We start from the raw sequence: 17,595 nt of genomic DNA on the forward strand, positions 1-17,595 counted from the left end.
CAGGGGGAGGTGTTAAATCGGTGGCTGACAGCTATCTCTATATACAGAGAATGCTAGTAATCGCTGATCATACCTCCCATGTGAACAATGAAGGAAAAGCTGAGATTTAAAGTGAATCTGTCACCATTGGTTCTGGATAGTGTTGAGCGAACTTCTATTTTAAAGTTCGGCATACAAGGTTCGGGTTATCTAAGAATTCCGTTATGGTTTCCGCTACCACGGACCATAACTTATGTTCCATGGTAACGGAATCCATAACTGAATTCTTAGATAACCTGAACCTTGTACGCTGAACTTGAAAACAGAAGTTCGCTCATCCCTAGTTCTGGACTATTCTCTGCAGTTGATACTTTAGTACTGCACATGAGTCCAGATCACTTTTCTGTTTTCCTACTACCTCCCCGCTGTAAGCTTTCAAAGCCTTCATTTTGGACTGCTCTGATGTGCTGACCGAATGGCGAGGACTCCTGTGCGCATGCGCGGTAGTCCTGAAACTGCATTTTGATGCAGCTCTGAATGCTGCAGGGGAATGGGGGGCAGTAGTGAATTTATTTATTTTTAAAAGTACTATATTTTTCGTGCATTAGACGCACCTAGGATTCTAAATCTTCTAAGGAAGAAAATAAAAATATTTTTCATCAGACTTCCATTCCTCATCAGGCCCCCAACAGATTAAAATATATAAATATATTTGCCTCTTCTGCTCCAAATGGCCTGTGGCTCTTCCTGCACTCGCCTGCTCCCTGCTCTTTTCTGGGCGCCTTGCTGCACTGTGCCCTGACATTGCACAGCGTCAGGTCATAGTGCGCACGCTATGTCCTGATGCTGTACGCAGTCGGGACAGTTCAGTGCGGTGCCTGGAGAAGACCTGGAAGCGCTTACTAGTATTTACTCCTTAAGGCGAACTGCCATTTCTATACCCCACACACACACTCTCCTTCTCTCCCCCCTTCCATCGAGTAAAGTTCACAGAGACTAAGATGACTCCTCCATCTGGGACTGCACCTTGTGTACACAAGACAAGAATCCTGGGAAGGGAAGACCACCTTATATGGAACCAGCCAATCATGAACTGCCTAATGTACTATAACACATTGCCTATGTAAACCTATGTTGTGTGTCCAATATAAGGCATCACCCCGCCCTATTAAAAGAGAGAATCTTGGAAGTGCTCAAACTGAACAGTGTGTGTCAGTGTGTTCTTCCGGCGTGCACGCATTCTACTAATTAGGCTCAACGGCAGATCACCACATACGGTCTGAGTTTGACCAAATCCATATCAGTTTGGCGCCCGAAACAGGGACTCTGAGTTGTGACCAACAACTAGCCGACCGAGAGGGACCACAACACCATCTAAACCCGGACGGGGACGGAGCCTGATCACCTCCGAACACTGTAAGAGATTCTGTAATTTAGTTTCTTACCTGTGTATCCCCGTGGTGTGGTTCGGTGGGGTCGTAGTCTTGTCCGGCTGTTGAAGGTCACCAAAGACAGCTAAATGTACTTACTCAGAGTCTACATTGAATCTACCTGTCATCTAGGGTCATCTGCCGGTTGATTTGTGTGTATATTGTCTGCTGTTTCCGAGGCCGTCAGTGAGGGCGACAGAGTCCTTGCCAGAAGTTAAGTAGTAAGACTGTCTCTGGTTTAAGAGAGGGTGTTGGAATAAAATATACGTGCCATAAGTGGTAGCGGGGATAAAATATACGCGCCATAAATAAGTGGCAGCGGGGAAATAGACAAACTGTGAAAGTTTGGGAATACTCCTGACGAACTTGAGAAAATAGCATGTCATGTCCTGAATGTGTTTGCGAGTTAATGTTTAGTGTATATAAGGAGGGCTGGGGATTAGTGAAGGTTGATTAAGGGGAATATCAAAACCACACATAGGGTTAAGTTATTAAACCAGTAGCCCCAAACCTTCAGGTAATTAGATTGAACATTTATAGTCAGGTGGAGGAACCCCCAGGCCAGTCAACAAAGGAGGTGTAAGAGCGAGAAAGAGAGGCTGGACAAGACCCTATAGATTGCCCTTGGTGCCACCTCAAACAAGAGAGTAAGAAAGCTGGATATATAGTGAATTAAATAATTAAACTGAGGATTGAAATGATGGCTTTGAATTTTCTTCATTTTGTTTACTATAGATTGTAAACAAGAAGAATCATACTAATTATTTTTAAGGGGTCTGTGTGGAACTGAGTTCTGACCTTGTGTGTTCCAAAAAGATTTGGGGTAGTACTCAGTGGTTGTGCACCCTGTAACCATAGGCTCTACAATTGTTCATGAACAGTTGGGGCTGCAGATGAATCTGTTAAAAAGCGGCAAGTGCTCCATGCGGTGTCTGACATTTTACCAAACCAAACACCTTTCCAAGGTTAGATTAATCAGATATGAGGTTTCATTTCTCTTACCCTCCAATCTAGTTAATTGTCGCAATATTCTGAATCCAACCACCTTGCTGCTTGTGTAGTTGGAAAAGGGGGGATAGCGTGGAGAAAGCGGAGAACAATTTGACATCCGGTCTCTAATTTTCCAATTGGTCAGTGAGGAATGGCCAGGTGACATGACACAAAAATATGATTGTATTGATGGGTATGAAAACATTCCTGGTGTACCACTCAATAGTCCTTCTGCTGAGTATTTTGTAGATGGCTCGAGATCATGGGACAAAGACAAAGGAAGATTTGTCACGGGTATGCCGTAGTCAAAACTGGTGAGGCAGTGATACAGAAACGACTCCCTTCTAGTTGCTTGGCACAAGATGTGGAGATGAAGGCAATCACTGCAACATGTAATCTGGTGAACATCCATATGGACTTGAGGTACGCGTTTGGTGTAGCACATGAATTTGGAGCCATTTGGGGGAGCTGCAGTTTCTTGAGCTCTGTAGGTAAACTTAGAATGCTGAGGTTGTATGACAGTTATTAAACTGATATTACATAAAAGGGCAGCCGTGGTGAAGGTGGCAGCATACACCAAAGAGCAGACCCGCTGAAACTCTGATAAAGACATTGTCGGATCAGGCAACCAGAAAGGCAGCATTACTCCCCTTGATGGTGGCTGCCCCATCGGCCATGCCTGCAGTAGAAGTAGAACTGATATGGACCCTCCAGAACCAGACATCCCCTCATAAGTATGGATGGAGGGAGGTGCCATACAAGAAGAAGGAGGGTCCTGGCGTATACGCACTAAGGTCTGTCTGCCCTGTTTGTTTTTCATGATGGTCGCCTTGTCCCAGTCAGTGGTCCATAACTTCATACCTTCAGTTAGAGAACTAGTTTACCTCAGGGTTTCAGAATGCGGCTGAGAAAGTTGTATAGGTATGCCTTACATGTGCAAGGCATAACCCTGGTAAGCCTACCCAAGTACCCAGGAAGAGCATCACGAAACCAGATTACCTGTTTCAGAGATTGCAGGTGGACTACATACAGATATCTGAAATCCAAATAGTCCTGAAGGGAGCCACTCTTTGGAACCAGGATACTGGGTGGTCCTGAGGAGACATGTCAGGAAAAGCCTTGACCCCCAATTTGATGAACCCTTCCAAGTCGTCTTCACAACTGCCACTACAAGTAAACAGATTGGGTCCATGGATTTCAAGAACGTTTCGAGTGTTGATGCCTCTCATTCCGCTTGTGTGACTATTGATCTTGGTGCCAAGAATATGGACTCTTAATTGAGATGTTGAGGGGGGACTGGGACAATAAGTTTCTTAAACATCACCAAATATTGCATAGAGACTTGAATCTTAGGAATTGCTGGATTTGTACCCATAGCCCTGTGAGCTCAAGGACTATGCCTTTTCTTGCAATTCCTCAAAAATGTTTATGAACTTGCCCATATGTCTTGCTGGCCATTTGCCTCAAAGAGGAGATGGGGGCAGGATGACCAAAAATATAACTCCACAGTAGTGGTCCTTCCCATAGCTGGGTGGGTAGAGGCCCCTTGGTGGCAAGCAAATGTCACTGCTCAGAAGGATGGAACATGCACCCTGGTCCAGCTAACACATGCCACTTTTATCTTACCACATGACAAAGTATGTGGTCCCCAAGCACACCCTATATAAGAAGGCAGCTGGGAATCATGCCAGACCAAGTGGGAGGCCACATGTAGTGTTGATGGGGGAGGCAAATAGATTTTTCGGGTCACTATTCTTATATCCTATGGTGATGCATGTAATTGTGATGTAATTTGCAGGATGCTCAGAAGGGAATCAGGTGAAGAGATAGCAAGTCCTGGATGTGTGATTAGCACATGTCAATGTACCTCCTGAGTTATACCTGAAATTATTCACAAAAAGGGGGAGGGGGGGGGGGGAATCATGTATTTTGTATACTTGTTCATCTTATATCTGTTTAACCTGCACTTACACAAGAGGGGGATTTAGCCTTGGAATGCAGGAATACAAATTCCACAATGGGCCCCTACTCCCCCTATGCGCAGGCAGACAGCATCTGGAGGATAGGGAAGAGACTCTGCCCCCCATTATACCCAACGGTGGTCCAGTGGGCACATGGGGCTACACACCTATCTAAGGGATTGATGAATGACTTGATCAACAAACTTTGTGGCCCCTGGGATAACTTCAGTGACAGACAGATACTGCAAGTCATGTGCCATATGTGCAAAATGCAAGCCAGGTCGCACTGAGGAACATTTGGCCAAACCAAGGACTGGGACGAGCATGGACCTTACACTAAACATAGAAAACCCCGGTCCTGGGGACGCAGGTACATATATTCTTGGTGCTTGGATGGCAGGGGGAACTAGAGGCAGACAAGGGAAGTTTCAGATAAAAGATATGTACAAATCTTCAGACTGGCAACCCAAGACAACAAATGCACCTGTTAATTCCCTAGAACCTCGCGTCTCCACTTTCAAAGATATGATAGCCATAGCAGATCCCACCTTTAAGGACATTATGGCCTCAGAAACAGGGTATTTAGATATCAACCTGTGGTTGGAGTGGATGAAATGCAGTGCGAATTCACACAACCAATCCAACTGCTATGTATGTGGAGGAGCACGCCCCCACCTAGGTACAGTACTCCTGAACTTTCCCCGGGATAGAGAAAGCTGCTTCCTCAGTCTTTACACAAACACCTCAACTAATCACTCTGCCTGTGAGGATTGGAAGGCTAGATACCCCATAGTTACCAAAACCTCGAAGCCCAGTGAAGGTCTGACCATATACCCCGGTAATTAAACCTGCTACACAAACTATGGGAAAGGGAAAAGGTTCTTAGGAAACTTTACAATAGGGTGCTGTTCTACCTACAGTAACCTGACAGGAGAAGAAACACAGAATCAGGTGCAATCCCTTGGTGACATCTATTGGATCTGTGGGAACATGAAAATCAGAACCCGGTAAGAAGGTAACTGAACTGGTGAATGTGCTTGCACATCATAGGAGAGAAGGCCCCTAGATAGATAGATAGATAGATAGATATAGATACTATTGGAGTCCCGGGGATCAGGTAAAGGCAGGATTTGAGTCCTTAATTCCTATAATTACCATTAATAAAAATGTTGATTGGATAAACCAGCAGAGGTTTGTGAGCTACACTAGGGATGCTCTGAAAGGCCTAGCAGAACAATTGGAAGCCACCTCACGGATGACATTTTAAAATAGATTAGCTCTAGACATGGTTTTGGCAGAGAAAGGTGGGGGTCTGTAAGATGCTGGTGTATGCTGCGCGTACTGTATGTTACAGACAATACTGGTCCAAATGGGTAGGTCACTCTAGCCATTAAAAAGTTGGAGGATTTGTCAATAGAACTAAAAAAGAACTCAGGGATTATAGACCCCTGGGACCAGTACTTTAGTTGGATGAATGGGTGGCAGAAGATTCTTGCCCAAATAGGTATTATGGTTGTAATAATCCTGGTTATCCTAGCATTGGTAGTGTGTTGTGTCCTGCCTTGTATCCGGAAGGTGATGGAGAAGACTGTTGAGGTAACCACCCCCACCTTCTTCCAATATGATGACGCAGAAACAGAAAAACCCTACACTCCCCTACAGTCTCTTCTAGTTAATTATCGAGTCATTCAACCATGAGGGATAGACATTTGACTATTCTATGAGCAAAGTCTGTAACAAGGGGGGTGATGGACAAGCCATCACTCGTCTAACGTGCAGCATTAGGAGTTCCTAGGCACATAGAGACAGATGTGGTAGGACAACTCATCTAGGGACAGTAAAATGGCATTTTAAGGGGGGACTGTGAGGGAATTATAAAATGCTGATTTCTCTTGTTATACATTCCTTATTTAAAATGGCTGCCAGCTCCTTCTCTCCCCCCTTTCATCGAGTAAAGTTCACAGAGACTAAGATGACTCCTCCATCTGGGACTGCACCTTGTGTACACAAGACAAGAATTCTGGGAAGGGAAGACCACCTTATATGGACCAGCCAATCATGAACTGCCTAATGTACTATAACACATTGCCTATGTAAACCTATGTTGTGTGTCCAATATAAGGCATCACCCCGCCCTATTAAAAGAGAGAATCTTGGAAGTGCTCAAACTGAACAGTGTGTGTCAGTGTGTTCTTCCGGCGTGCACGCATTCTACTAATTAGGCTCAACTGCAGATCACCACATACGGTCTGAGATTGACCAAATCCATATCAATGCCTCCATTGTCTTATAGATGCGGGTCCCACGGCTGGGACCTGCACCTATATCGAGAATGGAGCCCCACAATTGAAAGAGGGCGCACTGCGCAGCCGCCCTCCATTAATTTTCTATGGGGCTGGCAAAAATAGCCAAGAGCTGGCTCGGTTATTTCCGTCGGCCCCATAGAAATGAATGGGAGCGGGGGCCGCACATGTGTGGTATGCTACCATTCACTTCTATGGGGAGACAGTTTGGTGGTGGCCAGACCGGAGTCCTCCAGCCACCACCTTGTTGGGCTCCGTTCTCCATATAGATGTGGGTCCCAGCGGTGAGACCCGCACCTATAGGAGGCATATTCTAGCGATCTGCCCCAAATGTCCTTGATGAGAAAACCCATTTAAGTTGATTCTGTGGTGAGAACGATTACGGTGATAAAAAATATTTTACCACTCTTTCATAATAAAAACTTTTTTTTTTTAATGAAATTTTTGTCTTTTTAATTTAAGACCTAGGACATGACACGGTCATTTTGGTTAATTTGTTTTTTTTTTTTTTTTTTTTTTAGTTTTTTTTTTTTTTTTTAGTTTTTGGGAGGCATGATAAAGTAAAAGCTATTCTGGCATTTTCTTTTATTTCTAGATATGAGCAGCATTTACTGTGCAGGATAAATAATGAGTTAACGCTATAGTGTGTGTTGTTACTCATGCAGCAATGTTATTATTGGAGAAAAATAATGGAAACACTGTGCACGCTATATGATTGACGCAAATGGCGCCTAACAGACTCCATTGACTATAATGGGTTCTCCATAGTGCGACCTAGGACAAAATAGTGCAACCGTGCAGCTGTGCTGTTTTATCCTGCATTTTTTTATGGATATGAGGCCTCCACCACAGCAGTATATGGATATTTTTTCCATTAATAAAATGTTAAATTTTTGGACATTTTTATTTATTTTCCTAAACACATTAGTCGTTGTGTTGGAACGATATACCCCCCCTGTTCTGTACCTAGGGACAGTCCAATAATTGCCATTGTTAAGGTGATGCCGATCATCAGGTGAAGGCATTGCTGCTGCGATCACCTAAATAATCATTTCTGGGCAGCAGATTGTCCTGTTCATCGATCTGCTGCCCAGAAACAATGTGTGTGTGTGTGGAGACAAGCGATAACACTAGTGATCGCTCATCCCTGTACAGCGGAGGAGATTGTTGCATGTAAATGCAGCTTTCACCTACTGTAACGAGCAATATGGTCAGTGGGCAATTTCTGAATTTTTTTTATGGTATGAAAATGGCATAATTGAAGAGTGACTACTCACCTCACATGTTCCTGCCGCTCTGGTTCCAGCGCTTCCCCAGTCCCCGCAGGTCTTTACTTTCTGGTCCTTCTCAAAACACAGAAAATGAAGGCTCAGCCAGTGACCCTCCACAGCGATTGGCTGAGTGGTCATTTTCTCTCTGCGGAGAGGGACCTGAGACCAATGAAGACCCAGGAAGCGCCAGAACGGGAGTGGCAGGGGATAGGTGAGTAGTGCATATTTTTATTTTTTTTAACCTTTCTGTAATTTTACTGGCTGAACAGCTCCTTTTTAAGCATTATAAATTGCCAAAATCCACATATTATGCATGGATCTCCTGCTTTTAGTCATTTTATAAACGGTCTGAGGCCTTTGTATACTTTTTGATCAAAGTACATAATCCCACTCCCTCTTTCATGGGGGGTCACTATTCTGATTTGATGCAGCACCACATAGCAACCACTGCCGCCGCAACACAGCGCCTGCAGGCGGGAAGGCCCAGCAGTCCAACAGCACCCCTGCTGTCAGGCGAAGCCCACGCTAACCCACAGGCACAGCACTGCACAGTGTGAACAGATCTCAGAAGCTCACCTTTCAATGTGGTCTCAGAAGCTAAACAGAGACCAAGTAGGTATTAACCCTTGTGCAGCCGCCTGCTGATCAGAAAGTGTACAAAGGCCTTGAAGATTGTTTATAAATGATGCTGAGAAGCAGTAAATCAATGGATAGTATGTGGATGTGCATTAGTTTTAAATGAACCTGGTAAAGGCTTTTAATTATAAATCTCCATGTCCTTATGTAAAGTTATAATTAGTTTAAAATATGGATAAACTGCTTTTAAAAATAACTAATGTGTGGATTTACCTTACAGTATAAAGGAGCACATGTTAAACCAGGTTTTGCAGAACATTTTTACAGCAACCCAACCAGATATAAAGGCAGGGAGAATATGTTGGTGAGTATCTGTCTACGTATGTACAGAAGATGTTTGGATGGTGGTTAACGAGAATGTGCCCCCGATAATTTTTCCTGCCAGATAAAACCGGATAGCGACACGCATACTTTTTTCAAATTGGTTTGAATTTTTTAATTATAGAATTAGATGTTATTTATTTTTTATCTCCTGAACAAGATTGAGGGCAGTCATTTTGCCTGAGCTGGGCCTCATTGACTTCCATGGGAGAGCTCTGTGCCATCGCTCGTGCTTATACAGATTGTTTCTGGCCAGCAGATCCCTGTTTACACAGTAAGGGCTCATTCAGACGACCGTGGGGCCGCAAAAGATGCAGACAGCTCACTGTGTGCTGTCCGCATCCATTGTTCCTTTCCGCGGCCCCGCAAAAAAGATAGGCCATGTTCTATTCTTGTCTACAATCTTGGACAAGAATAGCCATTTCTATCATAGTGCCTGCCATGTGCTGTTTTTCATGTGTGTTTTGTAGATCGCAAAGTACTATGGCCGTCTGAGCCCTAAGAGTACGATCTGCTGCCCAGAAGCGATCATTGAAGCATCCACATAAATGGACATTTCACGATGAATAAGCATTTTGATCATTCATTGTCTAACCTAACAAATTCAGCCCGACAATTGCCCAGTGTAGACCCACCAATAGTGGCCATTGCAAAAACTGCAAGATTTAAAAAAAAAATCGTGTCCGGAACCTACTACTTACCCTAGCAAGTCCCTGACACAGAGAGAGGTCCCATCACCAGAATGTAAATTTATAGGCGAGTCCGTCAGGAATATAAGAATACAAAACATCTTATATTAAGCTATAATCATTATTCTAGATTTGTATACATCATCCAGAGGTATGCTGGAACATATCATGTTCCTTACATATCACAGTTGTTTCCACTGAATCCCTAGTCCCAACACGTTTTACTGTGCCAGAGGCAGCAGCTCTTCAGGGGACAGAAAAAAAGGGGGTACTCTCCCAGATAGATAAGGTGTAAATATAGATATGTTAATTTAACGCGCCGATGTATAGGTAGGTATATTAAATTAAGATATATATATATATTATGTGTATATGTTCACTGCATCCAAATAGCATATTGATAGTGTTTAAACCACAGTCCATCTAGATCTCACCCCCCAATAAACTTTGAATCAATATAAATGTCATGCCAGACCACTAGAGTTTAAATACTTGCGATATTGCAGATAAATGTGCCTGATGGAGGGGGGAGGATGTTGAGCGGTCCCTGTTTGCGGCCCGGAGGATTGCGGCATTGATAGCAAGCGTGTGCTCCTCAGCCTTATTATTCCCGTTTCAGTTGCACAGCTAGATGCATTTCTCTCAGTGTGTCTTCCTTCTATGGAATCTACCAGTACTATACTGAAGTGACATCACTTTCTTTACTTTCCACTATATTTGTTTTCTTCTAGGGAGATTAAAAAGCTGGGGGAGATCAAACTTAGACACACAGGAGCTTCTCTGTTCTTCAAAAGCTGTGTAGAGGCAGCACATCCATCAGGCCCATGAGCTCAGCTGTGAACCTGTATGTTACTAGAGACAGATCTAGCCTAGCAGGCAGTGGACTGCATACTAGGAGGAAGTGAGACCCCTAGTGGCCATGACTGTACAGCTTTTTTCAGGTGGACGCAGGCATATTTTTTAACCTCTTAAGGACTTATGATGTACCGGTACGGCATGTTTCCTGAGTCCTTAAGGACCCATGACGTACCGGTACGTCATAACTTTAAAACTAGATTGCGGCGGGGGTTAATAGGAACAGGATGTCTGCTGAAATCATTCAGCGGGCATCCTGTCACAACGCCGCCGCCCCCCGTATCAGCGATCGCAGCAAACCGCAGGTCAATTCAGACCTGCGGTTTGTGGCGGTGAACGGCGGTGCCATCGGGTCCCTATGCGGCTGTAGGGGGGACCCGATGGCATGGAAGGCATCGCGCTGCCTTCCTGTGACTAGCCTGTGAGATCCAGCCCCCTGGATCTCACAGGCCGGAAGCTGTCTGAGTAATACACACAGTATTACTCATACAGCCAATGCATTCCAATACAGAAGTATTGGAATGCATTGTAAAGGATTAGACCCCCAAAAGTTCAAGTCCCAAAGTGGGACAAAAAATAAATAAAGTGGAAAAAATAGTTTTCCCCCCAAAAAAATTAAGTTTTAAGTAAAAATAAACAAAAAGTCATTTTCCCCAAATAAAGTTTAAAAAAATTGGTAATAGGGGTTTGCCCACCAAAATAACACCAATCTGTCACCTCATCCCGCAAAAAATGAGCCCCTACCTGAGACAATCGCCCAAAAAATAAAAAAAAACTATGGCTCAGAATATGGAGACACTAAAACATCTTTTTTTGTTTTAAAAAAAAAAGCTGTTGTGTAAAACTTGAATTAAAAAAAAGTATACATATTAGGTATCGCCGCGTTCGCATCAACCGGCTTTATAAAAATATTACATGACCTAACCCTCAGATGATCACCGTAAAAAAATAAAAACTGTGATAAATAAACTATTTTTTGTCACTTTACGTAATAAGCAAGCGATCAAAGTCACACGCACCCCAAAATAGTGCCAATCAAACAGTCATCTCCTCCGGCAAAAACTTATACCCTACCCAAGGTAATCGCCCAAAAACTGAAAAAATTATGGCTCTCAGACTAAAACATGATTTTTTTATTTATTTTTTTTCAAAAAAGAAATAATTGTGTAAAACTTAAGTAAAAAAGAAAGTATACATATTAAGTATCGCCGCATCCGTGACAACCTGTCAGATGATTGTTGTAAATAACAAAAAATAAAAACTGTGCCAAGACAGCTATTTCTTGTTACCTTGCCTCACAAAAAGTGTAATATAGAGCAACCAAAAATCATATGTACCCTAAACTAGTACCAACAATACTGCCACCCTATCCCACAGTTTCTAAAATGGGGTCACTTTTTTGGAGTTTCTACTCTAGGGGTGCATCCGGGGGGCTTCAAATGGGACATGGTGTCAAAAAAAACAGTCCAGCAAAATCTGCCTTCCAAAAACTGTATGGCATTCCTTTCCTTCTGTGCCCTGCCGTGTGCCCGTACAGCAGTTTACGACCACATATGGGGTGTTTCTGTAAACTACAGAATCAGGGCAATAAATATTGATATGGCTGTTAACCCTTGTTTTGTAACAGGAAAAATGGGAAAAAAATTATTAAAATGGAAAATCTGCCTAAAGTGACATTTTGAAATTGTATCTCTATTTTCCATTAATTCTTGTGGAACACCTAAAGGGTTAACAAAGTTTGTAAAATCAGTTTTGAATACCTTGGGTGGTTTCTATTATGTAAGCCTCGCAAAGTGACTTCAGACCTGAACTGGTCCCTAAAAATTGTTTTTTTTTAAATTTCTGAAAAATTTCTAGATTTGCTTCTAAGCCTTGTAACCTCCCCCCCAAAAATAAAATATCATTCCCAAAATGATCCAAACATGAAATAGACATGGGGAATGTAAAGTAATAACTATTTTTGGAGGTATTTTAGAAGTAGAGAAATTGAAACTTGGAAAAAATTATTATTTTTTTTATAAATACTTCATTTTACCAGTGTCGTGAAGTACAATATGTGACGAAAAAACAATCTCAGAACGGCCTGCATAATTCAAAGCGTTTTAAAGTTATCGCCACATAAAGTGACACTGGTCAGATTTGCAAAAAGTGGCCAAGTCCTTAAGATGAAATAGGGCCGAGTCCTTAAGGGGTTAAATGAAGTGATTTAGAAATGTACTAATTACCGCTCTCTGTTAGTGTGAAAATACAGTGACTATTTAATATTTAAACTTGGTTTAAGCAATAGGTAAATTTCTGATGATACATTTCTTTTAAGTTATTTTTTTTTCCCTTTCACCTAGTATTATGATACAATTGAAGATGCATTAGGTGGTGTACAAGAAGCTCACTTTGATGGACTCATTTTTGTCCATTCTGGCATCTACACCGATGAATGGATCTATATAGAGTCTCCAATTACTATGATCGGTGCAGGTAATGATTTTTCTTTTTATCAATGCTACATGTTAATATTTTACTCTTTGCACTGTGGATCTTTGCATACACCATTGCCATGTATTTACAAACTTGGTACAGTGGCTTAGGGTACTTTCACACTAGCGTTTTTCTTTTCCAGCATAGAGTTCTGTCACAGGGGCTCTATACCGGAAAAGAACTGATCAGGCATATCCCCATGCATTCTGAATGGAGAGCAATCCGTTCAGGATGCATCAGGATGTCTTCAGTTCAGTCTTTTTGACTTATCAGGATGGAGATAAAACAGTAGCATTCTGCAGAATTATCTCCGGCCCAAAAAACTGAACACTTGCCTGAATGATGGCATTTTTTTTCCATAGGAATGTATTAGTGTTGGATAATGCGCAGACCGAAAAAAATTTGAAAAAAATAAATGCCGGATCCGTTTTTCCGGATGACACCGGAAAGACGGATCCTGCATTTCAATGCATTTGTAAGACTGATCAGGCTTTTTTCAGTCTGATCAGGATGCTGATCAGTTGGCATACATTTTGCCGGCAACGGAACTGCTTGCCAGATCACTCTGCCGCAAGTGTGAAAGTAGCCTTACAGACAAGTTATGAACTCATTATGCATGCCTTATAGAGTAACTAAACTAAGTTTTTTGTAAAATGTCCTGAATGCTCGAATACTTTTTCTAATATACTTTTATTAATGGATTTAGAATTTTTTTTTTTTATAGTTTTCAGTCTCTAAAGCTCACCTTTCCTGTGCGCTTTAAAGGGACACTGACAGGCCGAATAAGCATAATTAGCTGTATATATGTATGCACAGGTCTTCTGATGTGTAATAAAAACCTAAGTCTAACCCCTGTCCACCTTATAAATACTGTAAAATGATGTTTTATAACCTGTTAGAATTGCTCGTCTTTCTGCCCAAGGGGCGGCGTTTCTGCTTCACTTCTGCCCAGGCAGCCGCCCCCCAACCGCCATTCTGAAGCGCCGCCCAGCTCATCAATATTCACTTCGCTGGGTGGCTTCTGCTGTTTCCGACATTACAAGATCAGGGGCAGAAGTGGAGCAGAAACGCCGCCCCTTGGGCAGAAAGACGAGCAATTCTAACAGGTTATAAAACATCATTTTACAGTATTTATAAGATGGACAGGGGTTAGACTTAGGTTTTTATTACACAATAGAAGACCTGTGCATACATATATACAGCTAATTATGCTTATTCAGCCTGTCAGTGTCCCTTTAAATTCACTATTCTCCACAGTGCTGACTTCTCAGCGGTGTACGGTGTCTACACTTTGAGTGGCGCCGCAGTGCATGGAGTACGGGCAGGAGCGCACATTCCTGCTCCTGCCTGCATCCCCCAAGGTCTACTGACTCCTGGCATAGTACATGGGTACCCTGTAACCATGTGCTATGCCAGGATTAGATGAGCAGAGCGGGCTCCTGCCAGTGCCTGCTTCGCTAAACTAAAAGTCCTGCGTGTCAGCTTTTAGCGAAGCAGGCACAGGCAGGAGCCGCTCAGCTAAGCCTGGCATAGCACATGGTTACAGGGTGCCAGGATTTAGTAAACATCAGGGGGGTGGCACATGCAGGAGCAGCAATATGCGCTCCTGCCCGTACTCCCTGCACTGTGGCCCCATTCATAAAGTGTAGACTTAGTACACCGCTGAGAAGTCAGCGTTGTGCAGAAAAATTTATTTAAAGTGCGCAGGGAAAGGTGCTTTTTACAAAAAACTTCATTAAAAAGCTTAGTTACTCTTTAACAAACTGTCCTGCTTCATGGGATCTCCAGAAGGTTCTATAGTTTTATATTTTCACCTAAAAGCAATACCTCGGGGGAATATCATTGTGCCTCATTAAGGCTACCTTCACACTTACGGCAGAGTGATCTGGCAAACAGTTCTGTAGCCGGAACTGCCTCCTGGATCCAGCAATCTGCATGCAAACGGACAGCATTCGTAGATGGATCCGGATGCGGATCTGTCTTACAAATGCATTGCAAGAACAGATCAGTCTCTCAGTATGTCATCGAAACGGATCCGTTATATATTCTTTTTACATCTTTACTGGTCCGCGCATGCGCAGACCGGAAGGACGGAGCTGGCATTGCAGTATTTTTAATGCTGGATCCGGCACTAATGCATTTCAATGTAAATTAATGCAACTGATCTGGAATTTTGGACGGAGATAATACCGCAGCATGCTGCAGTATTTCCTCCGTCCAAAACGCCGTTCAGTGACTGAACTGAAGACATCCTGAACAGATTGCTCTCCATTCAGAATGCATTAGGATAAAACTGATCAGTTCTTTTCCGGTATTGAGCCCCTAGGACGGAACTCAGTGCCAGAAAAGAAAAACCGCTAGTGTGAAAGTACCCTAAAGTTGGGTCCTGTAGCAGGCGGCTTCTTGGGCCTGTGTTACACCAACAGATTATCTGACAGGTTTTGTGACCAATCGTTGGTCAGATGGCCAATTACAAACACAGATCTTTTGGTGTACACTCAATCTATTGGTCTGATTGGACAGATAGTGGTCAGATAATCTGTTGGTGTCATACAGCCCTTATCTTTACATTGTCTGGTTTGAAGGTAGCGCCTCCAAGAATGCAAATCGGCAGAACACGCTGAAACGGCAGGGTTTGCTGGAAAGAGTTTGCAGAATTTTGAATGCACTTGTGTTTGACTGAGATATAAGGTTTGATGTAGCGGACGATAGTAGCAGATTATTCAGCATTGCATGTTATCTAGATGGGGAGGGCTTTGAGAGGAATATGTTCAGTATGGACGGCAGGGGAAGGAAGCTGAATCACTGAAAACTGAGATCTGGAATAATGTTTTATTCACACTGGCATTTTACTTTATTGTATCGCAAGTCTCTCTGTTGGACCAGGAAGACTTTCTTCCCCTTCGACGAGCAGAATAATGTAGCTTACTCTCCTCTCCTTTCCTTTACAAGAAAAATTAGAACCTGACTGAGTGACATTCATCCTTGAATTCCACGTAGAAATGCAAAGGTCATCTGAGTTTCCATCATTAATGGATATAACCATGATGCATTGCCAGGCTTTCCATGGCGACAGATGGACTCCCTTGACTTATAATGGAGTTCATTTGGCTTCTGCCATGGTGTCCGTCGCGTATGCAGCACTATTCTTCCCATCAATGTAGATAGAGCATGTGATGGGGCGTTTTTATACGTGCAGTATTACATAACAAGGAAAATATCTTTTGCCTGCAAGAAACTGATCTGTATTGGTTTAAAGGGGTTTTTCTAGGAGAACATTATTGATGACCTATCCGCAGACTAAGGCATCAGTATGCAGCCCCAGAGGGTCTGAACTGGCACGCCCGCCAATCAGCTGCTTGAAGAGGCAATATCGCTCCGTGCCGTGACCGCCTCACAGCGTACCAATCACAGCACCGCGCGTTGTTCAGTGGCTGTGCTTGATATTGCAGATCAGGCTCATTCAGTTAAAGGGGTTGTCCGCTTTACTTTTAATGATGACCTGTCCTCGAGTCGGCATATGTCACAAGTATCCGATTGGCAAGAGTCTGACACCCGGCACCCCCGCCGATGAGCTGTTTGAAGAGAAGGCTGCGCTCTGTACGAGCGTTGCCTTCTCTTCATTGTTTACCTGCTCTCCGTCATAACCACAGCGGTGAGCAGTGTAATTGCAGCTCAGCCGGTGGACGGCTCTTTCCTGTTCAAGTGAATACTACAGAGCCGTCCCATTGAAATGAATGGGACGGCTGAGCTGTAATTGCACTGCTCCTGCTCACCGCTGTGGTTCCGACGGAGAGCAGGCAAACAATGAAGGGAAGGCAGCGCTCGTGCGAGAGTGGCCTTCTGTTCAAACAGCTGACGTTGATGATCTGTCCTGATGATCTGTCCTGAGGATAGGTCATCAATAAAAATAAAGTGGACAACCCCTTTTAAATGGACTGAGTTGCACATATGAGCTATGTGAACAATGAACATGATGTCAGCGGCCTAGAAAGCTGGTCTGCAGGGGTGCCAAGACTCCGACCCCCACCAATCTGACTTTGATGACCTGTAGTCAGCCATTTAGTATTTTACTCCTGGAAAACCTCTATAAAAATACAATCCTTTTTTCTCTGTTGGTCTAAACAGCACCAGGAAAAGTCGCGGACAAAGTGATCATTGAGAACACTAGAGACTCCACGTTTGTCTTCATGGAAGGCTCAGAAGATGCGTACGTTGGGTATATGACAATCAGGGTAAGATTTATGTAGATGTTTTACCTTGTGTGTGAGACCCTGACTTAACAATAGTCACTCTCCTATATACCCCCCCTGCTTTCCCTAATTCAAACACATTCCTTCCCGTGCCCCTAACCTGAATTATTGTCTGTGACCTCCGTTGGCTCTGGTGACCGAGGTAGGTAGTGAACGCATAGCACCCGCACTGAATCCTGCCCCATTCACTTCAATGAATCAGTGAAAAACGCATAGCAACCGGATTCCTTCCATTTTTCACTGAAGCCCCATTAATTTCTATGAAGCCAGAGCTGCGTGAAAAAATGCTGAATATAGAACATGCTGTGAAAAAAATGTGTGAAAAACATATATTATCATGTATTGAACCATGATAGAAAACCGGGCCTACATCAGCACTGCGGTCTTGTCCTTCGCGGAGACCGGACCTCCACCAGACATAAGATGACGGCA

At 43.3% G+C, this 17,595-nt stretch overlaps 1 protein-coding gene across 2 annotated transcripts in view; it reads left to right on the top strand.

Moving 5' to 3' along the window:
• The window catches only part of FBXO11 (F-box protein 11), a 109,993-nt gene that overhangs the window by 69,424 nt on the left and 22,974 nt on the right, over positions 1-17,595 (top strand). For both annotated transcript variants that reach the window (XR_006388869.1, XM_044292044.1), the window contains exons 6-8: positions 8,791-8,874; positions 12,778-12,910; positions 17,039-17,145. Coding sequence is in view for 1 of the 2 variants with exons in the window: in XM_044292044.1 (XP_044147979.1) it covers positions 8,791-8,874; positions 12,778-12,910; positions 17,039-17,145 (324 nt within the window). In the remaining variant the exon portion in view is untranslated. The remainder of the gene's footprint in view (positions 1-8,790; positions 8,875-12,777; positions 12,911-17,038; positions 17,146-17,595) is intronic.

Source organism: Bufo gargarizans, chromosome 4 (assembly GCF_014858855.1).
Source record: "Bufo gargarizans isolate SCDJY-AF-19 chromosome 4, ASM1485885v1, whole genome shotgun sequence".
Classification (NCBI taxonomy): Eukaryota; Metazoa; Chordata; class Amphibia; order Anura; family Bufonidae; genus Bufo; species Bufo gargarizans.